The sequence below is a fragment of the Triticum aestivum genome, chromosome 3B, assembly GCF_018294505.1.
Source record: "Triticum aestivum cultivar Chinese Spring chromosome 3B, IWGSC CS RefSeq v2.1, whole genome shotgun sequence".
Classification (NCBI taxonomy): domain Eukaryota; kingdom Viridiplantae; phylum Streptophyta; class Magnoliopsida; order Poales; family Poaceae; genus Triticum; species Triticum aestivum.
Window position 1 is genome coordinate 397,676,726 of NC_057801.1, and position 16,065 is coordinate 397,692,790.

Genomic DNA, 16,065 nt, shown 5'->3' on the forward strand with positions numbered 1-16,065 from the left:
ACCGTGTCCCTAGTATGCCTCTACTTGACTAGCTCGTTAATAAAAGATGGTTGAGTTTCCTAACCATAGGCATGTGTTGTCATTTGATGAACGGGATCACATCATTAGGAGAATGATGTGATGGACAAGACCCATTCGTTAGCTTTGCATTATGATCGTTCAATTTTATTGCTATTGCTTTCTTCATGTCAAATACATATTCCTCCGACTATGAGATTATGCAACTCCCGAATACCGGAGGAATGCCTTGTGTGCTATCAAATGTCACAACATAACTGGGTGATTATACAGATGCTCTACTGGTATCTCCGAAGGTGTTTGTTGGGTTGGCATAGATCGAGATTAGGATTTGTCACTCCAGATATTGGAGAGGTATCTCTGGGCCCTTTCGGTAATGCACATTATAAGAAGCCTTGCAAGCAAAGTGACTAATGAGTTACAGGATGATGCATTATGTAACGAGTAAAGAGACTTGCCGGTAACGATATTGAACTAGGTATGAAGGTACCGACAATCGAATCTCGGGCAAGTAACATACAAATGACAAAGGGAATAACGAATGTTGTCATAACGGTTCGATCGATAAAGATCTTCGTAGAATATGTGGGAGCCAATATGAGCATCCAGGTTCCGCTATTGGTTATTGACCAGAGAGGTGTCTCGGTCATGTCTACATAGTTCTCGAACCCGTAGGGTCCGCACGCTTAACGTTCGATGGCGATTTTGTATTATATGAGTTATGTGATTTGGTGACCGAATGTTGTTCCGAGTCCCGGATGAGACCACGGACATGACGAGGAGTCTCGAAATGGTCGATAGGTAATGATTGTTATATAGGACGATAGTATTCGGACACCAGAAGTGTTCCGGGATGTATCGGGTACATATCTAAGTACCGGGGGGTTACCGGACCCCCCGGGGGAATATTGGGCCTTATGGGCCATAGGAGGGGAGCACACCAGCCCACAAGGGGTGGCGCCCCCCCTAAGGAAGGAGGCTGAATAGGAGAAGGAGGAGGGGGTTCGCCCCCTTTTCTTTCCTCCTCCCTCTCGTCCCTTTTCCCCCTCCCTGTAAAAGGAAAGGGGGGAGGCCGAATTGAACTAGGGGCCCAAGTAGGATTCCTCCTACTTGGGCGCGCCCTAGGCTGCCTCTCTCCCCTCCCACCTATATATACATGGGGAGGGGTGCCTAGAACACAAAGACCGACAATTGTTAGCCGTGTGCGGCGTCCCTCTCCACAGTTTATGCCTCCGGTCATATTCTCGTAGTGCTTAGGCGAAGCCTTGCGCAGATCACTTCATCATCATCGTCACCATGCCGTCGTGCTGACAAAACTCTTCTACTTCCTCGACACTCTGTTGGATCAAGAGCTCGAGGGATGTCATCGAGCTGAATGTGTGCAGAACTCGGAGGTGTCGTACGTTCGGTACTTGATCGGTCGGAACGAGAAGAAGTTCGACTACATCAACCGCGTTGTCAAACGCTTCCGCTTTCGGTCTAAAGGGTACGTGGACACACTCTCCCCCTCTCATTGCTATGCATCTCCTAGATAGATCTTGCGTGAGCATAGAATTAGGACATCCCTCCTTTTTTTTGAGACAATAGGACCTTTTTTTTCCTGCCGATGCCAATGTCTGTCTACTCGGGGAATGGGAGTGGTAGACCAGGGAGTTGGAGTAGAACCGAGTTCTTTTTCACTGCTACTCCCTCCTTCCATTTATATAGGGCCTAATGAGTTTTTCAAAACCATCTTTGACTATTGACAAAATTAGTAGTACATGAGATGTATAATATGAAAATTATATCATTAGAAGCTCCTTTCACATACGAATTTGGCCGTATGCTTTGTGTAAGTTGCATGTCATATATTATTACTCTAACATTTGGTCAAAGTTAGCCTCAAAAAACGCATTAGGCCCTATATAGATGGAAGGAGGGAGTAGATCTGAACTGGGCTAACCTTCATACGGCCCAACTTTACTCCTGTCGGGCTTCACCTGATCTCTCCCTTTGTCTTAAAGAAAAGGAAAAAAAAAAGAGGACAGATCTCTCCCTGTTCCGCTTCCTCCTCCGCCGTGTCAAGCAAACCACGGCGATGGACGAAACCCTCGCCACCGTCCTCTCCTACCTCCCGCCTCCCTCGGTCTCCACCACCGCATCCCCGTCCTCCTCGTCCACCGCCTCCGATGACGATGACCGCATCAACTGCCTCCCGGACGTGCTCCTCCGCAACATCATCTCTCGCCTCCCCACCAAGGACGCGGCCCGCACCACCATCCTCTCCTCCCGCTGGCGCAGCCTCTGGGCTTCCACCCCACTCCGGCTCGACGACGCTGGACTCGTTCCTACCGCCGTCACCGCCGCGCTGAACTCCCACCCGGGCTCGGTCACTTCCGCCCGCCTCTCCTCCGAGCACCTCGCTTACCAGGAACCCGACGTCCTCGACTCCTGGTTCGCCTCCCTCTCAGCCAAGAACGTCGAGGAACTCTCCGTCGTCAACGGATCCTGGCCTGCTGAATGTGAGTGGCGTCCTCCCCCCAGCCTCGGATGCGCGTCCCTCCGCCGCGTCTGGCTCGGGCTCTGCCAGTTCCCGGACATTTCCGGCCTCGCTCCGGCCTTCCCCAGCCTGCAAGAGCTCGGGATTGTCCATTGCTCCATGCAGGACCGCGAGCTCCACGCTGTGCTCCCGCGCTGCCCCGAGCTTGAGAGGCTCGCTTTCGTGCTGACACAGGACTACCCAAGGTACATCCACATCTGGTCAGGGAGCCTCCAGTCCCTGGTTGTGTGGAGGTCCATGGTCAGAGAGGTGCACCTTGACGATGCCCCCAACTTGGAGCGGTTGCTGTTGGAGCCGATTGGTGGTGCCTCTACTCACGTCAAGATTATTAATGCACCGAGGCTGAAAATTTTCGGGTACTTTGACGTTGGACTGCATCAGCTCAAGATCGGCCCCACTGTGATCAAGGTGGCCTGAATTTTCCTTTCACATCATCTTATTTTCCACAATTAGATGGTACTTACATAATTGCTTTTCGATTCATTATAGGATGGGATAGGGATGAAGGTGAAGCCAAATGCGATGGTTCGGACCCTCAAGACATTGGCATTGAAGGTGCAGTTTGGAGATGAGAAGCAAGTCAAGCTGGTGCCCCTCTTGCTTAGATGCTTCCCATGCCTAAAAACCTTGTATATCAAGGTATCAATTCCCTGTCACTTCATCATCATCATTGTTTGTGCTTGTGCCTGTTGGGTTAAGTGGTTCACTTGCTTGGAATACAGTCATCTCCTTCTGAATCACCAACCAATGTTGATGTGGACTTCTGGGATCAAGTAGGCCACACTGAATGTGTTACCTCACATATTAAGAAGTTTGTGTTCGAAGCTGCCCGAGGAGAGGATACCGAGCTGGCATTTGTCAAGTTTGTCATGGAAAGAGCCCAAATGTTGGAGGAGATGCGTGTTTTCGTGGATGATGGTTGCTCTAGAGATGTTGTGCTAAGTCGTTTATCTTCAGAAGGATGTGTTTCTGCAGATGCTAGTGTGGTGGTGGAGAGGCAAGACATGTCCCATGCGTGGAGCTTCGGAAGAGCTAGCAACATGTCACAGTGTGACCCATTTGGTTGCTAAAGTTGGAGGTACTCTCAAGGCTTACTCTTTGTTTGTAAACAGTTTGTTCTCTACTTTCTGAGTCATATTTTTGATGGTCCGCTCATTAGCAAAATCTGCACCTCGTAACAATATAACCAATTTGGTCACTTGTTTGGGACTAAAGGCTTTGTTGTTGTTGTTGTTGTTGTTTGTTGTTCAAGAAAGAGTATGAAACTTTAACAAGACATGTTAGTTATAACATGCAAAGCTTGAGGTTTGGTGCTATAGTACTTATGGCAGCTGGTTCCTAATCTGTCTGAAATTTTCTCCTGACGGTTCATCTTTTGGTTGTGTCTTATCGCAATTTTGAACTTCCGTAAGAGCAAGAAAGTGATAACGCCTGTATCACTCATGCTGTCATTGATGTTGTCCAAGCTTAATGCAATAGATTGCCATCATTGACTCATGAGAACCATTGATAATTGAATCAGAGGTGCTCAATTTTGATATGTATAAGTCATTGATGCAATCAAGTGAGCCTAGTTGAGATATAACAAAACATGCACCTGCACATGCTCGTTGTTTAGTATTGCATTAGGCTAGCAGCCATGTATCACACGAACGTAGGAAACCCATCATCTTGACAATGGCCTGGAGTCCCCTCAGGCCACTGCATCATCAGCTACAGTCAAAGCGACATGTTAGTATTGGATCCGAAGTCTCTGGTCTGGTGTGTGTACTATTCTGGTGGTTGGTGGCAGATCAACTCGCTCTGTTTTTTACTCATCTATCTGGAGTGGTGCATCCTGTGTAGCTCACAAGAAGGCTGATCAAATGTTCTCTTTGTCTTATTTTGCACTTTCAGACTTACCTATGGTACTGCAAACTAAGTATGATACTCTCTCTGTTCCAGATAATATCTATTTCTAGCTTTGCCCAAGTCAAACTTCTCTTCTTTTGATCAAGTCTTACAAATGAGCTAATATGTACAACATCAATTAACAAAAACATATTTTATAATGAATCTAATAAAACTAATTTAGTGTTGTAGATGTTGTCACATTTTTCTGTGGACTTGGTCAAACTTAAGGAAGTTTGACTTAGGACAAAGTTAGAGCCTTAAATAATTTGGAATGGAGGCGGTACTGAATAACATTATAATTTTTGGATCTGATGTGAACCCTAGTTAGTGTGTGGAAAACTATAGGAACCCTGAATATTTTGTTGTTGCATTGACTGACCTCATGGGGCATATATAGAGTACAGCGCAGAGAGCAGCTTAGAGTACAAGGCAAGTCATTGTTGGTTTTAACCAACTCTATCTCTATCTCTCCTTGTCTCTAACCAAACATGTTTATACTTCTAACATCCCCCATCAGTCGTAGTGGGAGCAAAGTGGACAATTGCGAACTGAAGTTGAAGTCTTGCGCGCCTGTTGTCTTCTCCGCTTCGCCATCATCACCTGCATCTCTGATCGGTTGGCACCTAGGCGGTGACTGCGTCTCCTTCTGGTGCCTTCCATGTCTCTCTTCTACTCCCTGCCTCCATGTCTCTCTTCTACTCCCTGCCTCCATGTCTCTCTTCTACTCCCTGCCGCAGTCACAGCGGGAGTGATGTGGACACTTGTGATGATGCGGACGCTATTGACTGGAGCTGTTGCCGATGAGCTGTAGACGTAACCCTTGATGTCAATGTTGAGGTAGCCGATTATGGTGATGAGTAGCCCTGGTCAAGTTAGTCGTGGCCGACGGTGTAGTAGCATAGTTGGTATAGCCGCACAAAAGCAGAGGCGCAAAATATTTGTGTTATGGTATAAAACATATTATCTACGTCTTTAAAATGTTGGATACCCTTTTTGTTTCGTACATTGTATCTCTTAATTTTGTGTTGTGGAATAAGGGTATTTTTATTGTATGTTGGAGAAGATAAGTTGTGTAGCTATGCCTACTACATTTTGATTGATCTGTTTTTTTAGTCTAAACACACTTTATTTAATGATCATAGTCCAAATACATTGGGATACAATTAAGGTCTTGAGGTTCGAGGAGCCACAAATGGGGTCCTAAAGAAAGTCCTAGAGTGTGCTTAGCGAGGCTGTGTGCCTCAATATTAGACTCACGTCCCTCGAAAATGGAAGTACAAGACGTGAACTGAGCTGAAGTTGATTTGATCTCCTTCACGATGCTGCCATACAAGCCTCCTGCATCGATTTTGATATTTGTAACAACCTCTTGGCAGTCTGATGCTATCATCACATGTGTTAGAGAAAGATCCTGGGCCAATGAAAGGGCTTCTCGGCAGGCTAGCGCCTCCAAAGCTGCTCGGTCAGTTATGCCAACACATCTGATAGCTGACGCGCCCATGAACTTCCCTGTTTCATCCCTGCACACGGCACTAAAAGATCCTCTGTTTGAACTCCTGGAAGTAGCTCCGTCCACTTTGATCTTAGCAAATCCTGCCGCCGGAGGCGTTCTGCACGGGCGGGGTGCCCTTGCCGCTGGTGGAGCTTGTGTCCCCTTTGGTTTGATCTCGCCGAGCTCCCTAATATAGTTGCGGATAAAATGATGGGTTGCGTGAGGGGTCTGGAAGATATGCTCATGTAACGCCTTTCTTCGGGCGTACCAGATAGCCCACAATGTCACTATGACCCTGATGAAAACATCATGTTGCAGGCTGTCAATTAGTGTAAATATCCACCTTTTGGCTTCCGGTTCCCTTATGTTGTGAAAAACATCAGCAAGGTCCGGGTCTTCTGACGCCCATACGCATCTTGCCATGTTACAGTGAAGGAGAGAGTGCTGCCATGAATTGTCCGCTCCACAAAGGCCACACGAAGACGCTGTCGCCATGTTTCTATGAGTTAGAAGATCAGCCGTGGGCAGAGATTGCTGAGCAAGCCTCCATAAGAAAATTTTAACCTTAGATGGGACGTTGGTCTTCCACATACTTGTCCATACCTTCGTCTCCCTCTCCGAATTTAAAGAATCTGCTCTGCCCTCAAGCCAAGCATCCTGGCGAGCCTTTGTGGATACTAACATTCTGTAGGCTGACCGGACTGTGAAAACACCATTCTTCTCATGGATCCATGACCAAAAGTCATCCACCTGCCTTGGACAAAGAGGGATAGCAGCAATAGCTTGTGCATCTGTAGGCAAGAAGATTTGGGCCAATTTGTCCATGTCCCAGGACGCCTCAGCCGTAAGCAAGTCGGCCACCAGTAGAGGTGGATCAATTATTTTACTAACAATAGGGCGCATGTTGAAGTCCCGTGGGATCCAGTTTTGCTGCCAAATGAACGTTGATGTACCATCACCCACTCTCCTAGATTAGACTTGCAGCTTGTTTGTCCCATCATTTGGGCCTAGAATCACGTAATCATTTACTAATCCGAACCCACCGTGTTCAGCTGTCTTGGAATGGGCGTGGGATTTCATTCCAAGATTCCACTGATGTGGGACAGTATGTAAAACCAATCCCCCCTCAAAGCCGCCATTCCATGATTCTACACATCTCTCTTGTCCCGCGACACCATTCCTCTCTCCTCGATCCCTCCTCTGCCTCTGCTCCGTCGCCTCTGTGCGAACTAGCGGAACGTCTTGCCTTGCTCAAGCCGACGGGTTCGTGTTAAATAGATGGGGCGCACCTCCCATAACAGCGCATACATGCGGTTTGGATTACAAGCTTGGAGATCAAGAAAGGAGATAGAGATAAGAGGTTACATGAGATAAACAAGATACTCTAACAACCTAACTACCTTAACTATCTCCTATGAGATGCGCCGGTCACATAACATGACGTGTTTAACACCCTCCCTTAATCACAACTCCATGAGGTTGAGATTATACTTGAAGTTTTCAAAACTCTTGACTGGCAATGCCTTTGTGAATCCATCTGCAATTTGATCTCTGGAGTGCACAAAACGAATGTCAAGTTGCTTATGAGCTACCCTCTCTCTGACAAAATGAAAGTCTATCTCAATGTGTTTGGTCCTAGCATGAAACACTGGATTAGCTGAAAGATAGGTGGCACCAAGATTGTCACACCACAAACATGGGGCCTGTTGACTCTGTATACCAAGTTCCTTGAGCATGGATTGAACCCATATGATTTCAGATGTGGCATTGGCCAATGCCTTATATTCTGCCTCTGTACTCGATCTGGAGACTGTAGCTTGCTTACGAGCACACCATGAAATTAAGTTGGGTCCAAAGAAAACAGCAAAACCACCAGTAGAGCGTCTATCATCAAGACAGCCTGCCCAATCAGAATCAGAAAAAGCACTGACAAGAGTAGAAGATGACTTGCTAAAATTGAGACCCATGCTCAATGTGTTTTTGACATATCTGACTATGCGTTTGGCAGCAGTTAAATGAACAGTTGTAGGTGCATGAAGGAACTGACATACTTTGTTGACAGCAAACGAAATATCAGGCCTGGTAAGAGTAAGATATTGAAGTGCCCCTACCAAGCTTCTGTATTTGGTACTGTCCTCTTGAGTCAAGAGAGTCCCTTGTGTAAGAGATAATTTTTCTGAGCTGGATAATGGAGTAGGTGTAGGTTTACAACCCTGTAGACCAGCTTTCCTTACCAAGTCAACTGCATACTTTTCTTGGGAGAGATGAAGTCCATCCTTGTGCCTCTTTACTTCAATCCCAAGAAAATAATGCAAGTCTCCAAGATCCTTCAAGGCAAAATCTGCACTCAAATCTTTTAACAGTCCTGTGATGGCTTCATCAGATGAGCTTGTCACAATAATATCATCAACATATATTAAGACAAATATGCATGTATTGGACTTGTTGTAGATGAACAGAGAGGTGTCAGATTTTGAAGGGACAAAACCAAGTGTTTGCATTTTGTGACAGAGACGAGAGTACCATGCTCTTGGTGCCTGTTTCAAACCATAAAGTGCTTTGTCCAACTTGCAAACATGAGAGGGTGCACTTTTACTTACAAACCCAGGAGGTTGTTTCATGTATACCTCCTCTTCCAGAACACCATGAAGAAACGCATTCTGAACATCAAGTTGCCCGAGACTCCATCCCCTGGAAACGGCAATAGACAAAACAAGACGGATAGTGGCAGCCTTAACAACTGGACTAAAAGTGTCCTCGTAGTCTATGCCATACCGTTGTTTAAAACCTTTTGCAACGAGCCTAGCTTTGTAGCGATCAATAGTTCCATCAGATTTTCTCTTTATTCTGAATACCCACTTGCAATCAATTAAATTTTTACCTTGCTGTGGGGGAACCAAATGCCAAGTTTTATTCTTCTTGAGTGCCATGTATTCTTCATTCATAGCATTTTTCCATCTTTCATCACCAAGTGCTTCCTGAAGTGTCCGAGGTTCACCTGGTTCACCTGTGGAACAGACCATACCGTATTTGGTTATGTGTTTATAATTAACAGGATGTATTACCCCATGCTGGAGTCGTGTATGTCGTGGCGGTGCAGCATTGGGATCCCCGGCCACAGAAAATCCCGAGGCAGAAGCTCCTGTAGCAGAATCAGCTCCCGCCGGATCTTCTGTGACAGTTTGATCAGGTGCAGCGTGTTCTGTATGCACAGAAGATCCCGGGGCCTCATCATTGGAGGATGATGGCAGATCAGCCTCGAGGCGGACGCCGATCTGCTGTGCACGCGTGGGCGCACAGGAGTCCACGCCCGGTCCCGCAGCAGACCGGGACCCCGCGTCGTGTCGGCGAATCTGGTCGCGCCGCTTGTACGTGACCGGCTGGTCACGGAAGCGCGCGTCGTCCTGGCGAACCTCAGGCTGCCGCGTGTCGAGCGAGGGTTGGCGCGGAGAGACGCTGGAGCCGCCGCCAATTGGAGCGTGACGTGCGTCGCGCGCTGGGCTGGAGACAGCCGCACGATCGGCTGGCGCTGTCGCCTGCGCGTCTGGCGCGTCAGCCGGCACCCATCCCAAGGGGGATCCGCTGAACTGCTGCTGCGGTGCCAATCCCGAGGAGGATTTGCCTCCTGGATGCGGACACATGCGATGTGGGACTGCCGGCGCGTTTTTTTCACTTGTTTCTTCATTATTTTCGCTGCTGTCTCCTGGAACATCATCAAAAAACTCATGCGCACCATTAGTAGCAGGATTAGTCAACAGTTGATCATCATAATTCGGACCCCCTGGATCAATGGTGGTAAGATGAGTAGGTAGGAGGAGAATTTCTTCTCGGAGGCGAGCACCGGCGTTTGGATGTAGGGTAGCGGAGGGGAAGTTGGTTTCATCAAAAACGACATCGCGAGATATGTAGACACGGCCAGTGGATATATCTAAACACTTGACACCTTTGTGTTGAGGGCTATACCCGAGAAAAACACATTGTTTTGAGCGGAGCATGAGTTTTCTTTTGTTGTATGGGCGAAGGTTGGGCCAACAAGCACACCCAAACACATGAAGAGATTTATAGTCTGGTTTGACATGAAGGAGTCTTTCTACTGGAGTTTGATTGTTGATGACTCGACTAGGGAGCATATTGATGATGTGGACGGCAGTAAGAAAGGCCTCATCCCAAAATTTTAGGGGCATGTAGGCTCCTGCCAAGAGAGCTAGCCCAACCTCAACTATGTGTCTCTGCTTCCTTTCAGCAGAGTCATTCTGTTGATGGGCATGAGGGCATGATACATGGTGTGATATGCCAAGTGTTTGGAAGGAGTTGAGTTTTTCATACCCCCCCTCCCCCCCAGTCCGATTGGACTGCAATAATTTTGCTATCAAATTTTCGTTCAACCAAGGCTTGAAAGTTTTGGAAAACTTGAAAGACTTCGGATCTCTTTTTGAGAAGATAAATCCACACAAACTTGCTATAGTCATCTATGAAGCTTACATAATACTCATGTCTACCAACAGAAGTGGGAGCAGGACCCCACACATCAGAAAAAATCAATTGAAGTGGTTTGGTAGAGACACTAGTAGATATTGGACAAGGTAATTGATGACTTTTAGCACATTGGTAGGAATCACAAATAGTTTCGACATTTCTCTCACCAACAAATGGGAGTTTATTTTTCCTAAGCAATCTTTCAACTAAAGAAAAAGCAGCATGCCCTAATCGATCGTGCCACCGTGTTGACGAAACTTTGACAACACCATTGGCTTGTTTATTGAGTCTCCTAAGCTCCGGAAGCAACGGGTAAAGCCCTCGAACACATCTACCTCGATAGAGAACCTTCTTCGTGGCCTGGTCCTTGATCAAAAAGAAATAGGGATGAAATTCGAGGAAAACATGATTATCAAGGGCAATTCTATGAACCGAGAGAAGACTTTTGGCGGCACTAGGAACATGCAAAATTTTCTTGAGATGAATAGGACGATGAGGGGTACGAAAAGTAGAATGACCAATGTGACAAATCTGCATACCTTCTCCACTTGCCGTGTGGATGTGGTCTTTTCCACGGTATTTTTCCTTCATCGTGACCTTCTCAAGCTCATTGGTGATGTGGTTGGTGGCGCCGCTATCAACATACCAATTTGTGTCGATGCCGTAGGATCCATCAGCCGTGGCAGCCACCTTTTCTTCATCTTGAGAGTCCTCGTCATCTTCGTCATAACGGTACCAGCAGTCCCGCGCGGTGTGCCCTGGCTTACCGCAGATTTGACAGCGAGGGAGCTCCGGACGGGCCCGAGGTGGACCGCCGCCGCGGCGACCGCGAGATGCACCAGAGCGGCTGTTGCCGCTGCCGCTGTTTCCACCACCACCGTGACCTCCAGAGCGTCCTTTTGCGCGAGAGGCGCCACGACCACGTGATCCACCGCCACGACCACGCACGGCAGCGTTGGCAGAGGAACGGAAGCCGCCGCTGCCCGAGTGGTTGAACTGAGCCATGCGCTGGTCGAAGTTGCTGAGCATGGCGTAGAGCTCGTCGAGGGAGACCGGTGTGACGCGTGCGTCGAGGGCGGAGACGAGGGGCTGGTAGTCGACGTCGAGGCCGTGGATGATGTAGGAGATGAGTTCGTCGTCTTGGATGGCCTTCCCGGCCGCGGCGAGCTCGTCGGCGAGACCACGGAGGGAGGCGAAGTAGGCAGCAACTGTTTGGTTGCCCTTCTGCGCGTTGATGAGCGCCGTCCTGATATTATTCACGCGGCTCATGGACTGCGAGGAAAACATACCTGCCACCGCTGTCCAGAGCGCGTGCGCCGTGGTGACCGTGGTCACCGCGATGAGAACCTCCTTGGAGAGGGTGCTGAGTAAGTAACCCAGCACCTGTTGATCCTCCCGAACCTAGATGGGGTGGAGAGGGTTGGGCTCAGCACTTTCTTTGCCATCCTTGTCCTTGGTGACATGAAGCCTGGCTGGCTCCGGTGTGGTGCCGTCGACGTAGCCGAAGACACCGGCGCCACGCAGATGAGGGGTGACCTGCGTGCGCCAGAGCACGTAGTTCGTGCGTGTTAGCTTCTCGGTGACCTGTCCATTGAGGGTGGTCTGGGAAGCACCGGAGGAGGAGGAGGAAGACATGGCTAGGCTCGGTAGATGGGATCTCAGTAGATGGGAAGAGATGGGGCTCTGATTACCATGTGCGAACTAGCGGAACGTCTTGCCTTGCTCAGGCCGACGGGTTCGTGTTAAATAGATGGGGCGCACCTCCCATAACAGCGCATACATGCGGTTTGGATTACAAGCTTGGAGATCAAGAAAGGAGATAGAGATAAGAGGTTACATGAGATAAACAAGATACTCTAACAACCTAACTACCTTAACTATCTCCTATGAGATGCGCCGGTCACATAACATGACGTGTTTAACAGCCTCAGCGCTCGGCTTCCTCGCCGTCGGTGAGATTTCCCGCTGAGCCGAATAATCACTTCCTCCACTCTTTTCCTTCCTTGCTCCTCTTTTGCCCCAACCTCATGTTGCCGCCTCCACGTTTCCGTCCAGCTGACGGTGAGCGCTGTTGTCTAGTTCACCTCCTTCCCCGGGCAAGTCTCCTCCTCCACCTCTTCTCTCCTCCCCTCTCACGAATCCTTTTCTTTTTCTTCAACTCTAACAGTAACCTCACCCAATCAGCAGGTTTAGTAGCAAGCAAACCGGATCCGGACACCTAGAGAGGAGACCGACAAAGTCTTGACCTCCCATCCACCGCATTCCCAGATAGCGCCCGCTGTGGCTTGAAACTTCATGGAGGAACCTGAACATGAGCGCAATTCTTGTGCAATATTGCTTCTCTCGTGCCCTTTGGGTATGGCTCAATGCATGTTTGGTTACTGTGGGAATGATGGGGAATCTGTTCAATTGTAGTTTTGTTCTCCTTGTCATCCTTGTGAGTCTGTTCTTTATCTGGGATTTAATTTCGTGTAGCCAATCTACATAAAGAAGTGCACACGTCAGTTTGGTCCTTATCAATGGATGTGCCTGTGTAGCACTAGCAATGCTGTTGAGACAAAGGAGAAGCACTCAGTGCTAGTCGTGTGGGTAGTACTAGTAATATGCATGTGTAGTACTGGTTCTAATTCTCAAGAACTAGTATAATTTACAACCTCATCCACCCAGCTAACCAAGAAATAACCAACCATCTGGCTGGCAGAAGTAGTTAACATGGTGGACAGGAATGAAGCAACTTATGAAATGGCAACTGCTTGTAAGGCCTTATGGATCTTTCTATCACTAGCTAGCAGCATCCTCTCAGACCTTGGCCACAAATAATTTATAGTCTGCCCCATTGAAATGAATTGCACAGTTTTCTATTGCTATAATAATTATTATACATTAGGAAGGAGAGTTGAACATGTCAAGTATGCAAACAACAAACAAACAGTAAGAAAAAGAAAACAGGATTTGGCTTCCGGGTTTTTACGTTTCTAAATCCTAGCACCAGAGTCACCAGCGTAGCTGCAGCCTTCATCTAATTCTAGCTTGTTTGTTTGATTGCGTTGGAAAAATATTGATGCGGCATTTGCTCCTGCTGTTACTGATGTGGTTGACAACTACTTTAGTCATCTTGCTACATGTTTGCCATCATATTTGCAGGATAACAAAGAAGTGACAAGATCACGTCTCTTCAAGCCTTACCCAGATGGAATGAAAAAAAGAGATGGGTCCTGAAGCAAGTCAAGCCATATAGATCCTGATGCAAGTTGTAGTCTTTGTCTTCCATACCTTGTTCGGTACAAGCTTTGAAACTTTGGTTTTGCTTGTGTTAGACGTGCATTTTGTGCTTTGTGGACCTGAACATGGCTGTTGTAATTGAATATGATTATGTGGATTTGTGCTTTATGGAGCTGCAAGTGGTTTGAACTTCTTAAAAATCGTGTGCTGCAACTTGTTTCATGTTGAGGTGAATTTTAATTTTGAAAGATGATGTTTTTTTTAATTAAGAAGCTATTCTTTGAAGCCAAACTTTGTGTGGGTTTATGAATCTTAGCCAAAATGACAGCCAATGATGTAGAAATCTTACATCTTACTTCTACATTCTTAAGAAGTTTATGATATAATTAAGTATATCTATTATAAGGAATATTTACTATTGTATTGTATTTTTTATTTTTAGTTTGAAAAATATTCTGTAAAAAAATGAAAGGATAATAAGATTAACTTAACAAAATTGAGTTGTAACTCCAATTCCAATTTGACCTCTCCTCTGGTCTGGAGTAGGTCAATAGAAAAAAAGACTCAATCAAAGATCCAAAGACTAATTTAAATAAAAATTGGATTATGAGTACACAGTTGCGAAGCATAATTTGGAATATGGTCCAAGTAATAAATGCCCAAAGTTTCCTTAGGATCCCAATTCCAATAGGATCTCCAAGCGATCCCCACTACAACCAATTCTCTCAACCAATTAAGTTTGCAAATCGTATATATCTAAGAGCCCTGTTCAAGAATTCATCCAATTAACCAGTTAACTTGCAGATTAATCCCTACTCGTAGGGTCACCGAGTAGCCGATAAATTGAGAAATCGTTCGATTAATTAATTAAATGGTTGATTAACTTGCCGATTAGCTGATTAATCTCTTACTCGTGAGCCAACCGAGCAGCTGTCAGTTAACGATTTCCTCGACAATGCCTAAGAGACTCATCCCTCCTATCCCATTTATCTTAAAATGCAACCTATCCACCTCATAAATCTTGCCACGTCAGCACATCTCAACAGCGTTTTACCTCAGAAAAAATGGCACGTGCAAGCTACAGGAAAACTGAACGCACATAATGAAAGATTTAACCGAACCAGGTTTATAACTAGCAAGCACATGCAGCTCATTACGCTAGCCCACATGCGTCTCTAAGTGCTTATCAAATCCACGAGAGATGACACAGAAAACTAACTGATAGGAGCATACGGGACTAATTTGTTCCGTCTTCTCCCCTTATTCCAGTGGCACACATATCTTGCCCTCTTCCTTACGCCTTCCTTTTCCCTCCATATCTACTCCATAGGATGAATCCCTTCCCATCTGAATCCTACCAATTCCTTGCCCAGCATGTACAAGCCATGGATACACGCCACTGTCGCCATGGCTCAACAAGATGATCTTCTCGCCACTGTCGCCATTGTCGCCTGCCGGACAGCATTGATGAGTGGTGAGTTAGAAGGTTGATTCCTCCCATGATTTGGTTTATCTTCCTTTTTTCTTTTTGCGGGTGGTTTATCTGTATTTTCATTTGTAAAGATTGAGGATTTGAAAGATTGAGTACAACTCTCCCTGTCGCTTTATTTGTTTAGTTTCACTGTGAAAACAGAGAGTTGGGCTCCGAAATTATGGAAATCAGATGCGGTATATACCACTATAAGTCCTCCTAGAGCACTCACGCTTCTCCCATGTTGTTTAGAAGTTTAGAATATGGCAACTACTCTTGGCTTTTTAATTTTTCTTTTGCCAGTTTGATTTCTTCACTTAAATTTAAGACTGAACTGTACCTAAGAAAAGAGACTGTCCGTTTTGAAGTCACTTTCGGGTGGTACAGTGTCCGCCCCTTAATATGTACGAATACGTAATTATTTTAACACTTCGGCTTTAGTACAACCCTCCCTGGACACATCAACGACCCAGATTAGAAGGTACCCCTTCGTGGGCAAGGCCACGATGAGAATTATGGGCGCGGCGTAGCGCGGCATACCGCGGCGCACGAACGTACGGCCGCTATACGCCCGTACGTGGGCGAGGGGGCGGTGTACGCCACGTCGGGGGCGGCCCACACGTACTTAGGCCGCCGTCCGCCCGCATTAATCCGGCGCGGATTACGGTGGCCATTTACGCCGCGCAGCGGCCAGTCCAATCGCCGCAGCGAGCAGTCCAATCGCCAGCGTCGGTGTGCGCGTGGCGTTGATTCTCACGCTGACCGCCTGCGCTCGCCGCCCGCTCGCCTGCCCACGCCACCGCTTTGTTCGCCTGCGCACGCCACCCCCTCGCCTGCCAGCATTAATCGCCGGCACCAATCCCGGCCCCTATAAAAGGCGGCCTCTCCCGCGGTCGATCGCAACCGCTCTTGCCTCTCCACTCGCCGGCACCCACCTCCGCCTCTCGCGCCCCC

At 47.3% G+C, this 16,065-nt stretch overlaps 1 protein-coding gene across 1 annotated transcript; it reads left to right on the top strand.

The window, feature by feature from the left end:
- The first annotated feature begins 2,018 nt into the window (after positions 1 to 2,018).
- On the top strand, positions 2,019 to 13,840 carry LOC123070050 (F-box/LRR-repeat protein 13). The gene is made up of 4 exons (XM_044493063.1): positions 2,019 to 2,965; positions 3,047 to 3,196; positions 3,280 to 3,635; positions 13,563 to 13,840. The coding sequence occupies exons 1-3, from the start codon at positions 2,096 to 2,098 to the stop codon at positions 3,625 to 3,627; spliced, it is 1,368 nt and encodes a 455-aa protein (XP_044348998.1). The 5' UTR covers positions 2,019 to 2,095; the 3' UTR covers positions 3,628 to 3,635; positions 13,563 to 13,840.
- The last annotated feature ends 2,225 nt before the right edge of the window (positions 13,841 to 16,065 follow it).